Genomic DNA, 21,260 nt, shown 5'->3' with positions numbered 1-21,260 from the left:
ATTATATTTTTTGCCATTATTCATAATTTGTTTAAATTCAAAACTTAATTATAATGTTATAATCAGTCTGTTACACAACCCCGATTTAATTTAAAATTAATATATTATTATTATTATTATTATTATTATTATTATTATTATTATTATTATTATTACTAAATATGCTGTCCTGGGCCCGTCTCAAAGAGCGAAGGACTATTCACTCTCTCACTTTACTCTCCAATATTCTTCAAACCTCTAACCCTAGCTACCTAGCTTCTCGTTCTCAACATTTGTCCTCATATCACGAAATAGATACTCGCTCACAACACCATATCACACTCTCCATTCCTAAACACACAACATCCTTCTACTCTTCATCTTTCACCGTCTCTGCAGCTCATCTCTGGAACTCTCTACCACAACATGTCAGAGACTGTCGGACATTGTCTAGTTTCAGAAATAAATTAAAATTGCACTTTTTGAATTAGATTCCTTTCAGTTATAAGCCCTTTTCTCTGCGATAGTTTTGTAAAAATATAGGCTATATATTTCTTTCCTTCCTTTCCCCTTTTTGTTCTCTTTATCAGCCGATGGATTTATTATCATAGCCTTTTTATCGTGAATTTTATATAATTTTCGTATTTATTCTTTTTTATTATTATTTTATTACATTCTATTTTGTTATATTCTTCCTTACGTTTTCCATATTAACCATTTGTACTAAATGAGTTGCTTTCACTATATTCCAATGTATTTTACTTTTTTTTTCTATTATGGTATTATTTTCATGTTGTTTAGTGTCGATTTTATTATGCCATTATTATTATTTTTTTGTAATATATTGGTATTCTGTTCTTTAACTTTTTGTTAAATTTTAACTGCTTGTATACTTTTTGACCTGGTAGAGTGTAAGAGAAGGCCCTAAGGCCTTAACTCTGCCAGTATAAATAAAGAATTATTATTATTGTTATTATTATTATTATTATTATTATTATTATTTTCTCAATATATGTATTGTAATTATTGCATTCCTGATTTAGTGACCACCACATTTAAGGGAGGATGATAAATACAATAACTACAATGTAGATATAGGTAATATTTTTTTAAATATCCAGAACGAAAAAATTAATAGCTTATGAATTTACTGAACTGTGAAGCATTGTAGGAGAACTGAGAGGAAGTAAAAAACCTAACATCTCATGTGCTGTGTTAATTAATTATTTTTAAAATATACGTAAAATTTTTGTTGCAAAATTAGATAATAGTAAATGGAAGTTTTGCTATGTTCGATGTACAATGTGTATTAATTTACTAAATACGTGTCAATAATTACCATGCAAAGTGATTATTTATTATACTTCTTCAGTAGGTATCTCCATTTCCTTCTCTGTCAACTCAAAAGTCAGCAAGGGAACATCACCAAAAAATTACTGCCTTTTGTTTTTCGTGTATTCACGTAGAACTATATCCTCGGGCGGATTCCCATGACTTGTTTCGACAGCAATATTGTGTAAAATAGTCGTTGCCACTATTATATCTATGGCATGATTGAGGACAGTTCTTAAACCCAGTTTTAAAATAGGGAACCTTCTTTTCCGTAATCCATTCTGGCGTTCTGCCGTATTTCTTGTGGCTATCTGTGACCAATTGTAGTTTCTTTTAGCTGGATGATAGGATTAAGCAGAGGTGTAAGCAAGTATGGTTTTAAAATATAAGCACTGTCACCTAAAAGTATTCCCTTGGGAATTCTTCCTGTTTCAAACATCATACTTCCCTCACACCTTTGAAATATCATGCTGTCATGGACAGAACCAGGTCATCTACCACAATATCCCTTATTCTAAGATTGGCATCCGAAATGGTCTCCACATTCAACGAGAAGAATGACTTTCTGTTTCTGTACATTTCACTCAACCGACCACCAGGACATAAAATAGGTATGTGTGTGCAATCGATGGTTCTAATTATTCCAGGAAAGTTAGCTATGTTGTAAAAATTGTAAATTACAGCCTGAATTTCCTCGTTTTCCGTTGGGAATGATACATAATTTGGTCGTAATGATGAAACTTTATGTACATATCTACAAGCGGTGGCTCTAGAAACACCATTCAGGTCTCCAGCAACAAGCTGATACCTTCCAGTAGCATAGAACCGAAGCGTTAATAGCAATTGCTGCAATGGCCTTAAAGGATGATTTCTGTTTCTATGATATTCTAACCCCTGATCAATTTCTTCTAAAATTTTTAGAACCACTATGTTCGTAAGGCTGTATCTTTCATGAAATTTTGTGTCATTCAAATTTTCAAAATGATCGTTTCTTAAATGGCTAATATTGTCTGCATCTGACTCTTAATTTTCGAGCAGTTCCAGATACAATTCCACTTCGAAACGTTTTGCCATTTTCCATTTTGTATTGCCACTAGTGAAACATTAAAAGTTTAAAGGCGGAAATTTCTATCACTATATTGAATGATAACTTTATAGGTTCATTAGGCTAGAGATGCTTGGTGACCTATAAAATAATTTAATGAACCAGTAACTAAATTAATGAATCATTAAAACCTTAGTGAAGCTTGGTGAAACCGGCCCTTATTCTATTACGCTTTGCACACTCAATATAACTCACATTCACTCTAAAACTAATTCAGTACTCGGACACTGACTCACTGAACTGACTCTAACCCACTGCACTTTCACTAGACACACTGCTCACAAACTATAACTCACCGCACTTTCACTAAAACACACTGCTCAAAAACTATAACTCACTGCATTATTTCATTATAACACTGTGCTCAAAACTGTAACTCACTGCACTTTCACTATAACACACTGCTTAAAACTATAACTCACTGCACTTTCGCTATAACACACTGCTCAAAACTATAACTCACTGCACTTTCACTATAACACACTGCTCAAAACTATAACTCACTGCATTTTCAATATAACACACTGCTCAAAAACTATAACTCACTGCACTTTCACTATAACACACTGCTCAAAACTATAACTCACAGCACTTTCACTATAACGCACTGCTGACAAACTATAACTCACTGCATTTTCACTATAACACACTGCTCAAAACTATAACTCACTGCACTTTCACTATAACACACTGCTCACAAACTATAACTGACTGCACTTTCACTATAACACTCTGCTCAAAACTATAACTCACTGCACTTTCACTAAAACACACTGCTCAAAACTATAACTCACTGCACTTTCACTATAACACTCTGCTCAAAACTATAACTCACTGCACTTTCACTAAAACACACTGCTCAAAACTATAACTCACTGCACTTTCACTATAACACACTGCTCAAAACTGTAACTCACTGCACTTTAACTATAACACTCTGCTCAAAACTGTAACTCACCGCACTTTCACTATAACACTCTGCTCAAAACTATAACTCACTGCACTTTCACTATAACACACTGCTCACAACTATAACTCACTGCATTTTCACTATAACACACTGCTCAAAAACTATAACTCACTGCACTTTCACTATAACACACTGCTCAAAAAAATAACTCACTGCACTTTCACTATAACACACTACTCAAAAACTATAATTCACTGCACTTTCACTATAACACACTGCTCAAAAACTATAACTCACTGCATTTTCACTATAACACCTGCTCAAAATTGTAACTCACTGCACTTTCACTATAACACACTGCTCAAAAAAAATAACTCGCTGCACTTTCACTATAACACACTGCTCAAAAACTATAACTCACTGCACTTTCACTATAACACACTGCTCAAAAAAATAACTCACTGCACTTTCACTATAACACACTACTCAAAAACTATAATTCACTGCACTTTCACTATAACACACTGCTCAAAAACTATAACTCACTACACTTTCACTATAACACACTGCTCAAAAACTATAACTCACTGCACTTTCACTATAACACCTGCTCAAAACTGTAACTCACTGCACTTTCACTATAACACACTGCTCATAAACTATAACTCACTGCACTTTCACTATAACACACTGCTCAAAAACTATAACTCTCTGCACTTTCACTTTAACACACTGCTCAAAAACTATAACTCACTGCACTTTCACTATAACACACTGCTCAAAAAAATAACTCACTGCACTTTCACTATAACATACTGCTCAAAAACTATAACTCACTGCATTTTACTATAAATCTATAAAATAGCAAGTTGTAGGATTACCATCTATTAGTGAAGCTCTTAAGAATGTTTTTGTGAAACATTTGTGATCATTGGTAAAGCTTGCAAGCGGAGGAGCGTTCCAGTCCCTGATAGTTCTGTTGAGAACAGAAAACTTTATGTCCGTCTTTTTTTTCTCTCAATTTATGTGGAAGGTCGTTTCTTCAATAGTAATGAAATATAAATGTAGAGTGATAAAAGAAAACTGAAAATTGATGAACAGCAACAAGTAGAATAGTGAAACAAAGAAGAGTTGAATTTCTCACAAAAGTTCAGTTTCTACTATTATTCACTGCCCGTCCATTTTTCGTTTGTTTAATGCGTGTAGCGAACTTTAGAAAAAAATATCAAATGAAAGAAACCTTTAATACTCACCGTAGGTAGTAATATTTTAATTGTGTAATATTTGGAGCTTTTATATTGCTTTATGTTGTGTTAAAACTTGCGTTCTTCCCTTGTGAGAAACAGTACATCCTGTAACAAATGCGTTTTCTGCGGATTCTTCGGAATCAATTCCAACACAAATCCATAATTTATATTCTGCACTTAGATTAACATTTTTCCGAAAGTATTAACTTTTGTAAAATAATAATTACATGATTAAACCTTCTGTTATGTTAGTCCTCTTTCCTTTGCTTTGAATTAATGGTTACGCTTAAAATGTCGATAAAATAAAGTGACTGGACTCGAAAGTTTAAATGCCAATTCATTGGACCAATTATATTTAAGATTTTATGACTCTGAAAACTTTTATTATGAACTTCATCATCTATCAGCTATTTATTAGCTCGTTACAGTTTATGACCTTCCATTAAGTTAGCCTATAAAAGCTAAGACTTATATCAGCTTCGGAATATACGTCAAAACTCAACAAAATATACTTTAATTTTTCTTTTCACTTTTCGTGTTATTAAGAGAATAAATATAACGGGTGGAAGTGAAATAGCCTTGCAGATTGAAGGAGACGATAGGGTACACGTAAATAGAAAACCTATATTACGTTTTGTGATTAAATGCACGGTTAATTAGAAAATTAAGTTTGAAATTTTAGCAGTAGGGCAACACCGCTAAAAAACACTACTTGTACACAGATGTAAGAGGTCAACGAAATCGTTGATTCTCCGTACGTGAGCTGCCAAGACGTTGCCACCCGTTAGCTTCGTGCACTGGTTTGAATTTAGGGTTTCTTAAATAAAATTTTCACGAAACCAGTGCACGCTATTGAAATACGTCAGAGGGATAAATTATTCTATAATATATTTCCTATCGATAGGAACAAAAATAACGATTCTAGTCGCTATAGTTACGGAATAAGAGATTGTTAAACATTTGGGAGGGGGAAAACATGTTTTTCTGAAAGAACTGTGATCTTTCCACCAATATAATATAGTAGAAAGAAGGAAACAGGCAAAATGACACTCTTACAGGATCCTGTTGAGGTGAATAGAGATAAATTATTTCAATGAAAGACGGGAAGCAAATCGTACTCTTAGGAATAAAAAGATAAATTACTTGAAGGAAAAACTGAATGAGGTAGAAACAAATAGTAAGAATAAAAACATTAGAGATTTATATAAGGGAATAAAGGAATTTAAGAATGGATATTAGGCAAGGGTAAACGTGATCAAGGATGAGAATGGTGACTTCCTTGCAGACTCTCATTCAATCCTGAACAGATGGAAAAACTATTTTGGACAACTACTAAATATACATAGGCCAAATAGAAATGATCGGGACGAAATTGAAGTACAAACTTTCTGAAGTCGAAATTGCGATAGAAAATCTGAAAAATTATAAGTCTCCAGGTATTGATCAAATTCCAGCAGAATTAATACAAGAGGATGGAAGCGCATTATCTAACGAAATTTATAAGCTTGTACTTGCTATTTGGGGAAAGGAAATTGTACCAGATCAATGGAAGGAGTCCATAATTGTACCTATCTTTAAGAAGGGGGACAAGACTAACTGTAGTGACTTTCGAGGAATATCACTTTTGTTGACGTCGTACAAAATTTTGTCCAATACAGTATTCTTTTGAGAAGATTAACTCCATATGCAGAAGAAATTATTGAGGATCATCAGTGTGGTTTTAGACGTAATAGATCAACTATTGACCAGATATTTTGTATTCGACAGATAATGGAGAAAAAATGGGAGTATAAGGGTACAGTGCATCAGTTATTCATAGATTTCAAAAAGGCATATGACTCGGTTAAGAGAGAAGTTTTATATGATATTCTTAATGAATTTGGTATTCCCAAGAAACTAGTTCGATTAATTAAAATGTGTCTCAGTGAAACGTACAGCAGAGTTCGTATAGGTCAGTTTCTGTCAGATGCCTTTCCAATTCACTGTGTGCTAAAGCAAGGACATGCACTATCACCTTTACTTTTTAATTTTGCTCTAGAGTATGCCATTAGGAAAGTCCAGGATAACAGAGAGGGTTTGGAATTGAACGGGTTACATCAGCTGCTTGTCTATGCGGATGACGTGAATATGTTAGAAGAAAATCCACAAACGATTAGGGAAAATATGGGAATTTTACTGGAAGCAAGTAAAGAAATTGGTTTGGAAGTAAATTCGGAAAAGACAAAGTATATGATTATGTCTCGTGACGAGAATATTGTACGAAATGAAAATATAAAAATTGGAAATTTATCCTTTGAAGAGGTGGAAAAATTCAAATTCCTGGGAGCAACAGTAACAAATATAAATGATACTCGGGAGGAAATTAAAAACAGAATAACTATGGGAAATGCCTGTTATTAGTCGGTTGAGAAGCTTTTATCATCCAGTCCGCTGTCAAAAAATGTGAAAGTTACAATTTATAAGACAGTTATATTACTGGTTGTTCTTTATCCTTGTGAAACTTGGACTCTCACTTTGAGAGAGGAACAGAGATTAAGGGTGTTTGAGAATAAGGTGCTTAAAATATTTGGGGCTAAGAGGGATGAAGTTACAGGAGAATGGAGAAAGTTACACAACACAGAACTACACGCATTATATTCTTCACCTGACATAATTAGGAACATTAAATCCAGACGTTTGAGTTGGGCAGGGCATGTAGCACGTATGGGCGAATCCAGAAATGCATGTAGAGTGTTAGTTGGGAGACCGGAGGGAGAAAGATCTTTGGGAAGGCGAGACGTAGATGGGAGAATAATATTGAGAGAGGTGGGATAGGATGATAGGGACTGGATTAATCTTGCATAGGATAGGGACGGATGACAGGCTTATGTGAGGGCGGCAATGAACCTCCGGGTTCTTTAAAAGCCATAAGTATGTAATATTTTAATTTAAACATAGTGATGTGGAATTTTAAGAGCGCTTAGATCGGAAACTTCTGGTTATATTATATCTACAATTAATACTCATAAGACTCTTTCTTTGTTTCAGGTAAGGTCATCTGGAATAGTGTTGAACGTTAAGGATCGGTACTGAAGACTGGGCGATTCCATTTAACCACAAACATGTGAAAAATGTACGTAAATCAATTTACTATTTCAAACTTTGATGTTTTATAAGTTTCTTTCAAGTATCCTGAGTTTGCAGTTTCTTTCAATAAAATTGCAGTGTTAGTTTAGCGAAGTAAGTATCCATTCATTGAGTATGTTAAATGGTTATCTTGCATAAGGAAAAAGAGTTTCCTTTATTCCTAATTTGCATATTTATATAATTTGATAAATCTGAAGTTCCTGGATGAATGTTTGATTTTCTTAGATTAAAATTGAACTTATGTTCATTACGCGATGACACAATTCGTAATTCTCTAATCTCGTAAATATGTCCTTTGCTCTGAAAACAATTATATTCTTATTAACAGAAGTTTTCAAACAAATAGTTGATACAGGACCAATTAAACAAGTCTGTCGTATAATTTATATGATTTTATAAAAATAAATTTTAAATTTACTCAATTCTAGCACTCCCCTGAAAGAGGGTGTTCTCGTGCTCAGGGGAGAATTCGACACATTAGTAATTTACATGCATAAATTACAATAAAATAACATCTAAAGATTAATCATTATCATTAGGCCTACGCATAACAAATTGTTTACATACATTTTAAAATTTGAAACTGTTTGAGTTAAATAGATGTGGGTACTTTTTAATTAATTTGTTATAAATTCTAGGGCAGATATTAGTACTGGTTGAAAGCAGTGCTCGTTAAACATTTGGTTTCAAACAAACGTATTGTATCCATGCTTTTGTTTTCGTGTTTGTGAATATATGGCCTGAAATATGTGAGATTTTTATGTATAAAGTTTAATAATGCATTGATATTAATTTGATGTATTTTCAAGACTTCAAATCCTAAAAACAGTTTTCCGGTATGATAATCAATAGGTTTATTTAGAGGTACCTCATGGCAGCCCATATTAAGCTACTTTCCTCTACCGTTCAGTGTGGCCGTATATTTGTGCAGGGATTGAAGATGGAATAACAAAATCTGTTAATGGACAACGATACCGCAGGCTAGTTCGGGTCAGAGCTCTTGTTTTCAAGTATAATACGTCTTCCGATAGCATTTTGGGTTACGTGGATGAATGAGTGAAACAACAGCTCTGATTTTATTGAGGATTTGCCTATATACGAGAAGTAAGATACAAAGGGTATATGTTACAATATAGCGTTAATATTCCTTAGAAATGTTGAGTCTCTTCACGTGTTGCCTAAGGTTGTCGGTTGTCGTCGAAATATAAGAGTACATTAAATTTAAAGGCCTACTTACCCTACTGCACATTGCACCAATATGATTATTAATTGACTTTATTAAAATTTACTAGACTTTCAAGTTACAAGAAGAAAATTCGTGTCGAACTACTCTTGCTGTTGAATTAATCGAATCGAATCGCGTTCGATTTTAATTGTTGTCTCTGCAACTAATGTCGTTACATTGGTAACATTCCAGCAGCCGTCTGTAGTCTTTTGTAAATAATAAGACCTTGACGAAGTTTCGCCCATCCCACCACTAGATGGCGATAGTGGCGCACCTGAGGCCTCACCGTTATTCAGTTTTTTATATAATTTCCTACAGCTCAGGGTTGCCATACATACGACTATAGTTGTACGCATACGACTATTTTGTCTAATTGTACGAGGTATAACCGGACTCTATGTCGTACGCAGTTTTGTACGACTATTTTGCTGAAGGAACAAAATTATTTTGGAACTTGTAATGTTGGTCTATAATCAAAATAAAATTCACGGTTAATTCGTTCCTTTATAGACACTTTTCTTCATTCAGTATGTCGTTGACTAATACGAAAGAAACATGCTTTAAAGGGATAAAATATGCTTCGAAAATCAATATAGTGACTACGCTTGCCATGGAAGTCATAATAATTGTCATTTTCAGCTCTAGTTCCATGTACTGCACGCTTATGTCGAAGTAATAGCTGAGTTCAGAGATCTGTTAACTTCCTTAGATGTCCAATAATGGAAGTATTTCATCAATTAAATGTTGCCAACTCGATTCTTAAAAATCCGCTATGAAACAGTGCAGAAACAGCTAAACTGTTATACTGCCAATGTAAAATGGGATTATTTAAAGTCGCGACGCTGTTATTCCCGGCGTGACTCCTCCTCTTTGCTTACGTCTTAGGAAGTCAAGGCTCTAAAAGTCTAGGTAGGTAGTATCGTTCACTATTTTTGTTCTTTCGTTGCCGAGCTACCATACGAGGAATCTATTTGCCGCACCGTTAAACATTATCATGTCGTAGCTCCTATGATAATAAATCAAACGCAATGTAATTCAGCAAATAATTGAGCGGCAAATAACGTCCTCGTGTGCTTTCTGCGAACGCCAACGAAAGAGCAAAAATGGCGGGCGATTATATTAAGTATTTATCGAGCCTTAAGAAATGAATAACGTCTTCATCAGCGAATCACAAGACTCACACGTTTAAATGTAGCCGACCTGCAACGCGATTGGCTGCCGGAAATTAGAGCGACGGGACTATAGTAAAAACTAGTTTTAAAAATGCAAATAAATAGAAAGCTAATTTTCGTAACATCTAGAATCAATAACAGGTTTGTTTAGACTTTTTTTAGGCTTTTACCAAAAAAACCTATCTAACTATATTTGCTGAAACTAGTTTTTACTAGTTGAAACTGGTTTTGCTCGATTTCGGGCTTTAACGGTAATCACTACATTAACACATCCATTATTTCACAAAACACACACTGAACGAATTGAATGAAATTATGAAAGCCGTCAATAATGCTAATGTGAATTTCATTTCAGAAACTTTAAAGATTAAAAACCGCTAGTATTCCCGCTAAGCGGGATATATAATTTTACCCGCGAGACGGTTATCCAAAAAAGCTAGATTTAGCGAGAAAACCGCTGAATTGGCAACACTGGTAATAGCTATGTTCAGAGATCTGTTAACTTGCTTAGATGTCCAATAATGGAAGTATTTCATCAATTAAATGTTGCCAACTCGATTCTTAAAAATCCGCTATGAAACAGTGCAGAAACAGCTAAAGTGCTATACTGCCAATGTAAAATGGGATTATTTAACTGCGTGCTAAAAAAAAATCCGTTAAATCCGTATATCGAGAATACAAATTTCATAAATTTTACAAGCTACACAACAGTCTAATACATACAGTCGCGCAACTTCGACAATTTTCTTGCCAACATTCGCGACACTAGCGCCCAAGCGGCAGGCAAGGGACAGGTCGTAGGGTTGATACGGTCAGCACGTGCCTTAAGGGATGCGAGATCTTGTAATAACGTTGGAGTATTGTAATCCTTTTGGAAAATATTCAATTCTTGAATAAATACGGACTGTGTCGATAAATTTCTGATGCGTTGGTGTAGATTCATGTGGCAGACGTATTAAGTTCTCAAGAAATAAAAGAGCCTTTTTTAATTTAATATAAAATGGCAATCTTTTCTGTAATAATTTGCATGACTGTTATTGGTGTTGATTTTACAGTTCCAGTGATTATTTATTGCAAATAAAAGTACATTTTCTGAGTTAATTGAAGTTAAATTTTTTTCAATAAAATTGTGTGTTCATTTATTTGTTCTCACCTACATCACATTAGCATTAAGTACATGTAAATTACGTACTATATAGGTAGGACAATTTAAAATTAAGCCTGTGTGAAAACTGGAAATGTAATGTAAAATGCGGTAAACTTGCCACAAAAAAAAATTAAACCATAATTTCAGCACTATTTGTGACTCAAAATAATAAAGGAAATAGGCTACCGGTTCTAAAGAAATAGAAAAAGTAATGAACTCCATAAATATATTCAATGTCTATCATATTAAGGTTTAAATCCTTCCCTTTTTTACTTTCAAGTTTATCTCAGCTGTCGAGTTTACCTCAATTTTCGGTATGGAAAATAGTTAATTTTTCAGGAAATAGGGAGAGGAGTTCGCCACGCGATGTACCCTACGAGATATGCCCTACAATTTTGATGCTACTCATTTTGACTCTTCTCACAGGAAATATATAGAGTTCCAATGATTCATAAAATATATTTAGGAATGAATTGAATTAACCATTCACGTACGAAGAACTATACTATTCAAACCATGATACGTGATCAAGGCCATGATTCAGTTGTAAGGAGCAGAAAGAATTACCGTAATTTCACACAACTATGGTCCAATATCTCATCACTGTTTAGATTTCTCAATGTAATTTACAAAATAAAACTATTAGAAGAATTTTTTTGTTGATATCAACTTTAGAAAGGTCAGGAAGTAATATCAAACACTTTTGTTATTCGAAATGTAGTTGGTATATGGAACATCTTTTCATAAACTGTGGACTATAGTTGTGTTATGAAGTCACAACTATAGTCCATTGAATATATCCTAATATAAATCGCTCATAGACTACAGTTGAGAGGATGTTTTGCAACTGTGTTATACAGCAGTCAATAATTTTTAATATAAAATACAGACTTTGCAGAAGACAGTGAGAAAAATTATTTATTTCTTAATTTTAACATAACCGCTGTTTCTTTAAGAAAAATACAATTTGTATCAAATAATGAAATCAATATAAAACCAAAAAAAATTAAGATAACCATTCTTAATCAAAATCAAACATTCTCAAACAGATAAGTACATAATCAGTTGGTTATTTTTTTGTTTAACTCCATAGACCTTCAAGTTCAGGCATATGGAAAAGCTTCCTTTTCGTACTTCGCTACTTTGCCTTACTGATAGATCGTTTAATACCTTTTAAGGATAGTTTGAAGTATCTTCGAGTGTCTCTTCAATGTCTGACAAGTTCAATGAAGATCTGATGTCAAGGAATATCCATCTTTACTTTCACGGTAGAACTCTCTACTGCCTTCCCCTTGCAATAACCTTTGTTTCTGCTTGAGCAAATTGTAATTTTGGAGGTAGATGGTAATGAAAAATTTTCAATATCTTCTGCTGAGATACTTTTACTTGACTCAACATCAAGTTTCTTCTTTCTCCTCTTTATGATGTTCCTTGTTCTATTGCTTGATTCGTTGTCATTTCTATATATTTTATGAATTGTCTGAAACAGCACTTCCTTCTGAGTTTCTGACGTTAGGATCAGAACATGATGGCACACTTTCTAGAACTTCAACTGCACAAAGAGGAAAGATTCCAACCTTCCTGAATCCAACTGCAAATTTGCTTGCGATATCGGAATACAGTAACTTTATTCCAGAGCTTATTTAACAATGGAGGAAATACATTTTTGGAATCTGTTGGCATGCTTCTTCCATCTGGTGTCCCTTTTCACTCGTCAAGTATTTGCCGCCATGGTATTTCAATTTCGAAAACAAGTTCTGTTTAGTGGTTGCATCAGATCGGTCACATTTGGAGACTGCAAAACCCGTGATAATTCATTCTTGTGACGTTCTGAAAAGCATTTTGCCCAACGTCTTCCAGGTAGATTCTTAGTGAATGCTGGTACTTTGCGGTCTTGGCTATCCAGGTACATTTTCACATTACACCTGAAGTAGAATAAAGTTATCAGAAATACAAGATTGGACATGGATATAGCATGTTCGACGAATGCACGAATGTTTTTTTTTTTTTTCTGAAGACAAGAAGAACCATTGCCAATCAGGTGAGTTTACTTTTATTTTCATGCAGTGCTCTCGATTTAGGTATTATAGAACTACGAAGTATTTTGTACTTTTCTACGGCTGCGTCAGTACCTTGTTGGTGATATCTTTTATACAAAGATCCATACTATTGTCATCATATGGCTTATAGGAACTTCCTGCCAACTTTGTACGAAAAATTTTATTAAGTGGCACCACCAAAAGCTATAAAAAAACATTCTGTAATGTAAGAACCGAAACCAGAAGTCGGAACACAACTATGGTCCACATAAATGATAGGACCATAGTTGAACTCCAAGTACCAATAAATATGAAAATACATATGCAACTGTAAAAATATTCATTAAATGTATGTAAATACTAAATTACCTGTCATATAGACCATCAAGAACACAGAAATCCTTGTTGTGGTAACTGATGGCAGAGAAAGTTTCCAGTGGACGGGTAACATGCAAAACCTAACTCCAATTGACAGTTGACTAGCGACGAAACATGGCAGACAGGATGCGTTTCATAACCCTCACAATATTACTATATCTATGCTCTATGCTTTAGTATTTATATAATCACTAACTGTCACTAGGAACTGAGATATCACCGTTTTCGTGAGCGCGTGTGTTTGGACCATAGTTGTGTGAAATTACGGTCGTTTATTCCCAGCTTCTGAAACTTGTAGATTAACTGCGTGTGAAATTCTTCTAGGATTCTAAAGTAAAATTAATAAGAACTATATACACTTACTGTATAGCATAAAAATATAAAATAAATTACGCAAAACCCGTTTTCTGATGTGTTATCATATGTAGTCTGCACACATTTAACTTGCCTGCCGCTAGAGGGCTACTGTCGCGCCAGCTGTCATATGTTGGCATATTTTATACGTATGAGTTGCGCGACTGTATGTATTAGACTGTGGCTACACTAACACTGAAAAACGTCAGATTTAGCAGGAAAATCGCTGAATTGGCAACACTGGAAATAGTACCGTAGTAGGATTACGAAGTCTAAACGCGCCGACATAATAGCGGTATTGTTGGATTTGAGTCGACTGCAGGTGGATTATTTTAATGTGATTATTATGAGCTGCAGCCTACCAAAGATCAAGTTTCTTCTGCCTTTCAATACAGTAGTCTAATGTTGGTCGTTTGTATACTATCTAGTATAACAATAGTAAGATGATAAATGTACGACATTTTTAAGCTGAAGTACGACATTTTTAATAAGTTGGTACGACGGTTGCATTTTCTTTATCTGGTAACCCTGCTACAACGTTCTGCAACTTTATGGATTCGCTAGACTCTTTCTTATTACACACGTTTCCGCCATCTCTGGTTATAAATGTTCCTCATATGCGTCGACCCAGCACTCAGGTACTAACGTTGGTTTATAACTGTTTGAAATGTTGTCTGATCTTAATAATTTTGACTGCTATGAAGAGAGATCTCGCCTCGGAAGTTGACCGACTGGAGGGTGGGGGCATATCTTAGACCACCGACGCCCTCACGCTTCGTATCGACCTTCTTACCAGCGGTACATTAGTTCTTTACACACCGTTACATAGTCACCCAGATATCGCTGTTTGGTTGTGGCTGCACCAGCTCAAGTGGCGTCCCATAAAAAAAATCTGTTCCTCCATTCACTGTTTGAGTCGCTTGAGAAACTTCTTGCCCCAGCAACTAAAACTCACCCTAGTACAAACCCTAGTAATGCCGCACTTCGATTATTGTGACGTTTTGTTAAGTGACCTAAGTTCTGAACTGTCAGTCAAGTTACAGCGAGCTCAGAATATGTGCGTCAGATACGTGTGCAACATCCGACGATATGATCACATATCATCGTCCTTCGCAAGTCTCTCGTGGCTCCGACTTAAAGAACGCAGAACTTTACACTCTTTGTCTTTACTCTTTCGAATTCTGCACACCTCAACACCAAATTACCTTTCGTCTTGTTTCTCTTATCTATACTCTAACCACGACGTAAATACCAGATCACTTATCTGTGGCACGCTAAGTATACCTCTTCATAGAACATCTTGTTATTCATCATCTTTTACAGTATCCACCTCGCGTCAATGGAGTTCCTTGTCACAAAGTATTAGGGGCTGCAAGACAATAAACACCTTTAAAAACAGCTTAAAAGATAACCTTATTAGCATTTCACTCCAATCATACTGATTTAAACTATCACTGACTACATTGTTACTTCTTTCTTTTAGACATCATCCTGATAGTGCTGTATTTTCAAAATTGTCTCATAATAATTTCTTTCTATTATCTAATATTATTTGAAATATATTAACATTCCATGTATTTTAGCTTAATTCTGCTACATAGTTTGTATTTCAGTGTTTAATTAATAGTTCATAGTATTTTGTTGTTTAATTCGTAAATAACTCTTGCATACATGTAACTCTCATCTAAATCAAATTGTTGAATTCTTTGTAAGTTCATGCATATGTATATACTCTTTTTGCTGGTTGAGTGGAAGAGAAGGCCTTACGGCTTTAACTCTGCCAGCTAAAATAAATCATTATTATTATTATTATTATTATTATTATTATTATTATTATTATTATTATTATTAAACACGTATTCTATATCACAACATTCAAAGTTTCACATACATGCAGGAAGTTGTGTCACTCTACGCAAAGAAATTCTATGACTGAGTTCCATGACATGGAAATATACCGAAATGGGTTACGATTTTAAAATCGGTTAGCAATTTTCTTGTTCATGATAGTGTTAATTCATCATTCCGTGCTAGCATTACACGTTCCGTTCGAACGCACGAGAATATTGAACGAGTGCGAACTAGCGTCGTGCTATGTTCGGTTCAAGTTTGTCGAGTATGGCAAAGTTCGATATTCGCCGAGGTTCGCTCTGCAGAAAGAGCATGTCGTGTTCGTTTCACCTCATTATAGAAATATTCGCTGTCCTCCACTCAAGTTTTAATTGCTTAAGAATTTTAGCACAGAACTTGCGATTAGTTTTTCATAGAAAATGAGACGAAGTTTCTGATGTTTCGGTTGCCTCTCTCATGTTCGAACATTGCAGGACATTAGTGCGAACTAGCCATTCAGCAGCGAGACAAACTCTGGCGTTGAATTTTCCGAGTACGACTCTTAGAAGAACTGTGTAGACTTCAATAAATAATCCTCTCTTTCAACAAGATGGTGCAACGGTGCGAGAAATCTTGACTACCCTCAGAACCGTGTTTCCTGATCGACTAATTTCAAGGTTTGGGAACATCATTTGGCCAGCAAGATCTCCGGATCTGAGTGTATGAAGGAGTTTAAAGTCCATTGTCTTCCGCGTAATACAGACGAGCTTAAAAACACTTACGAGAAGAAATAAATAACATTAATTGTGAGATATTGCAGAGTTTATTGCATAACTTACATGGAAGGTTACACAAGTGTTTAAATTGTAATGCAGGACATTTTAATCCTAGTTATTTTCAAAAGATGAACAATGTAACCAAATTGCGTACTTTGAAGTTTGTCTTTCTCAAACAGTTTACTTTACTCGCAATTACTATGACCTTATAGAACCATTTCAAAATTCACTCGTACTCAATGGCAAGTCTTGTACATCGTAATCTATAATGCTGTTATAGATGAAGTATCATGGTCTCATGTTTAGTGGAGTACCTTGAATGAATTAAGCTTTAAGAAAAGTATATGCCATGAATTTTCGTCATATATTCATCCAGTTTATTATTCTCAGACTAGGATTAATTCTAAGTGAATAGTTCTGAAACACAATATAATATTATGATTTTGTACCTTATAATAAGATTTTTGTGACAAATAGTAGATTGTTTACAGAAATAATATTTTAATTTAATTATTCAATTCATAGAGATAGCATTATGACAATTGAATTATTTTTAAGATTAATTTGTGCATAATTACATAATGTAAAACGTCAGTTTTAATTTTAGATCATACACAGGGTTAGTTAAAAGTCTTGCACCACCTAAATAACTTTTGAAGCATACGGTTCAGTGACATGAAACTTGGTATGTGAGGATAACCATAACTAAGAACTCAATAATGGTATTACCGAGTTTTTTCTACTTTCGGTTTAACCGGAAGTAACTCCATCTCTCTTATTTTAAACGGAACACCCAATATATTATTTTATTTTTGAATAGTAATCATTAAGAGCTTTTCAAACAGTACCCACACTTGATACTTCTGTACAAATTCAGTATATTGCTAAGTCAAGAAAACACAAAAGTGTATCGAATATTAAAATAATAAACGCACCACCTAAATAACTTTTGAAGCATACGGTTCAGTGATATAAAACTTGGTACGTGAGGATAACCATATACTAAGAACTCGAAAATGGTATTACCGAGTTTTTTCTACTTCCGGTTTAACCGGAGGTAACTCCATCTCTCTTATTTTAAATGGAACACCCAATATATTATTTAATTTCTGAATAGTGCTCATTAAGAGCTTTTCAAAAAGTACCCACACTTGATACTTCTGTACAAATTCAGTATATTGCTAAGTCAAGAAAACAGAAAAGTGAATCGAATATTAAAATAATAAAATACTCCTTCCTTAACAAAAACAAAACAAAGCTAGCTCACTTTCTAAACTATGTGTTCATATTGGTAGCCCTCAGCTGCTTTACAATGTGTCACTCGATCATAGAAACCATTTAAGGAATGATTTAACCAGGCTTTAGGAATATCTTGCACCACTTCCATTTTTATTTAGCAACACTGAATTTGTACAGAAGTATCAAGTGTGGGTACTTTTTGAAAAGCTCTTAATGAGCTTTATTCAAAAATAAAAAATATATATTGGGTGTTCCATTTAAAATTAGAGAGTTGGAGTTACTTCCGGTTAAACCGGAAGTTGAAAAAACTCTGTAATACCATTATTGACTTCTTCGTATATGGTTATCCCCACATACCAAGTTTCATGTCACTGAACCGTATGCTTCAAAAGTCATTTAGGTGATGCGGGACTTTTAACTAACCCTGTATATGTAGTATTCATAAAATTTAAGTGGACAATTTGAACAGTTTATCCCCATGGCCCTCTGTAACAGTGTCAATATAACGGGGTTCCTCCTCCCCGATTTGTGTTGTCTTGATGTAAGGAATTACATTTTTAATAGCTTCTTTAATTTTCACCGGCACTATATCTTTCCTCATTATGTGGTTTAATACTCCTATTGTAATTTTGGCTTTCGTCCTCCACCCAAAAGTGTTGAATCCGAATTGTAAGTAATCAAATAATGTCACGTTTGATATGTATATAGCCATTTCATCATATGCATCAGCTACGTCATCAGGAAGGCTATCGTAATCGACAAGTTCAGTGAGGAGATTCGAAAAGTCGACCTTCCGTGTTATTGCTTTCCAGGATATCATTTGATCTCCGTAACCGTGCATGATGGTGTTGCCTCTGTACTCAAGGATTGCTGTAACAAGAGTTTCGTTGTTCTTAATTTCTGGCTTTTCCAATGCGGCATTCAGAACGCCTTGCAGAAGTTTCCCTTTGCTTTTATATGAGGATGGTTTGAATTCTGGTCCTAGAATAACGGGCAGATCGGATCGAGTCAACAGATCCTTCACGGAGCGCTTTTTAAACTCTTTGCGATCGTCGGGAAGGTCTGGAAGCAGGGAGATCAAACCCGGGTAGTCTGGTAGGGCCCCCCGTTTCTCATCTTCCTCATACTTCTTGTAAGCTATTTCATTGGCCTCATTCTTATCAACATTTGCAAGCTCAGCTAGCTTAACCTTGATGCCTTCCAGCAGGAAGACATTCTGTTGAACTAGATCTGTAGAAAGTGATTTTGTAAGAATTGCATGCAGTAAATTGTGGTCGTTTTGGTAAAGAGATGCGTTGAACGATGATCCTAGAAATTCATATAAATCTATTCTAGAAAGATATTCGTAGAGTGTCGACGTATTTGCAGTAATAAGTAGAGAGATATTCTTCATATAGAAATCATATTCTGATGAATCGTGATCGTGAACCACTGTCTTCATTTTCTCTGATATAATGAAGGTTTGAGGTTCACCATTTTCATTTAACTGACTCAAGAAATCATTCATAAGTTTCGAAATAAATTCATTGTTTTTCAGCTCAAATTTGACAAGATGTCTTAAAATCTTGACGGCACACTTCCTGGGATTACTGGACTCAGTAAACGTTGTTTCAGATAACAGCTTCCTCCAAGGTATGTTTTCTTTAACAAGCATTTCTATTATTCTTTTTGCGAGCTTTCTTATATTCTTGGGTATAGCAGGGCTGCCAAATGCCTCCAACATCAATGTAACGTCGAAAACTCCTTTTGGGACCCAAGTAGAGAAAGGTTCAGCATTCCTCCTAAATACAAGAAAAGAGTTTAGAGCTTTGACAGCGTCCATTACCTCGTCGTCGAGATCAAAATATCGTCGACGAATTCTGTTGGTTAATCCGATGATGAGATCTTCTGGAGTCGTATAATCAAACCGTATAAACCCAAACAGAATTGAATACACGTCCAATACATTCGAGCTTATAGCTTCTGTGATGCGATCCCTTGCTTCTGAAATGTCAAGAGGGAAACTATGGAGGTTCAGGTAACTCATAAGAAGTAGAACATCTAATTTTGGTTTGACGACAACAGGAGCCATAACACTTTGAAACTTGCTGACAGTTTCTACCGAGGGAGGTACAATTTGAGGTAGAAGATAAGCTACCGCGTCCTTAACTCTCTCGCAAGTAACATTTGGTGAATTCAAGATTCGTTTTAGTACGCTTCTAACGATCCGGAAAGGACATGTCTTTGCATGTTCACTTATATCTGATACTGATTCCCATGGCTGAATTCTATTTTCTCTTAAGACATCAACAAGAAATCGACTAGCTTCTTCGACTTCGGCATCAAATCTGTTTACAGGTAGGTGTAGAATGAGCGTGGCCAACAATGTCTGCGATAGTTTGATACTTCCATCTGATATTGCTGACATAGTTCCTGCTATTAAAGGCCCCATCATTTGGGATATTTTTGAACTCATATTACACATTACAGATTCACTAAATGTAATATCTTCCTTGACTCTTCTAATGTCTTGTGGATCTATATTTGCTAAAATATCCACTATTTTAGACTCTCCATCTGGACGAATTATACTGTTCAGGGCAATCTCCTTCTTCGTTATACTTTCCTTCCAAACCGCGGCGGAGCACTTCAATATATCTGGGGCGATTTTCTCAAGTTCTGAAAAGAATATCAACAGCTGGTTCTCTGGATCCTCGAATGCCATGCGATCCAGAGCGCTCAGGAGTTCCGTGGTGTGTATTTCTCGACGTTGGAACGCCCTGTAGATCCAGTTCAGAGCTACGTGCAGTGAAGGTGTGAGGTGTTTGTCGCACTTGTAGCTGAGGTAACCAGTTAGGGTGACTACGTTGTCGCGCAGAATGGAAGACACCAGCAGCTTCAAAGTGAGCAGATCTTCGTCCACCCGACCCGGCATCTCATGCGACCTGTAGATGGGTTCAGGCAGTGCTCGTTCTTCAGAAGTGTCTTGCGGGATTCTTCGTCCACTGCCCCTGAATTCCGTGAGGCCTTCGTAGCCTATGTCGCTGAAGGAGTTAATGCCTCCTATTTTGCCAAATCGATTAGTACGTCTTCCTCCAACAAGCAGCTTCACACGTTCCATCATCATTCGCTGAAAGGAGAAACATATTTCAGTTCGGGTTACGTAAGTCGTAATCAAGGCTGGATACACAACTGATATGACTGAGAAATGTACCACATATCCAGTTTCTTAAAGCCAGTTCTGCCTGACTGCGCCTGCATTTGTCTTACATTATCCATCTAACATATCTGTCTAACATCTATCTAACATATCTGTCTAATATTATCTAACATCTGTCTAACATCTATCTAACATATATGTCTAACATTATCTAACATATCTAACATCCATCTAACATGTCTGTCTAACATCTATCTAATAT

At 35.2% G+C, this 21,260-nt stretch overlaps 2 protein-coding genes across 3 annotated transcripts in view; one reads left to right on the top strand and one right to left on the bottom strand.

Moving 5' to 3' along the window:
• The window catches only part of LOC138711687 (uncharacterized), a 1,209,687-nt gene that overhangs the window by 1,159,512 nt on the left and 28,915 nt on the right, over positions 1–21,260 (top strand). The window lies entirely within an intron of this gene.
• The window catches only part of LOC138711686 (uncharacterized), a 24,123-nt gene continuing 21,085 nt past the window's right edge, over positions 18,223–21,260 (bottom strand). The window contains exon 3 of the mRNA XM_069842814.1: positions 18,223–20,968. Within this exon, the coding sequence (XP_069698915.1) occupies positions 18,308–20,968 (2,661 nt within the window). The 3' untranslated portion in view covers positions 18,223–18,307. The remainder of the gene's footprint in view (positions 20,969–21,260) is intronic.

The sequence above is a fragment of the Periplaneta americana genome, chromosome 13 (assembly GCF_040183065.1).
Source record: "Periplaneta americana isolate PAMFEO1 chromosome 13, P.americana_PAMFEO1_priV1, whole genome shotgun sequence".
NCBI classification, from domain to species: domain Eukaryota; kingdom Metazoa; phylum Arthropoda; class Insecta; order Blattodea; family Blattidae; genus Periplaneta; species Periplaneta americana.
This window is presented reverse-complemented; position numbering and strand designations above follow the sequence as displayed.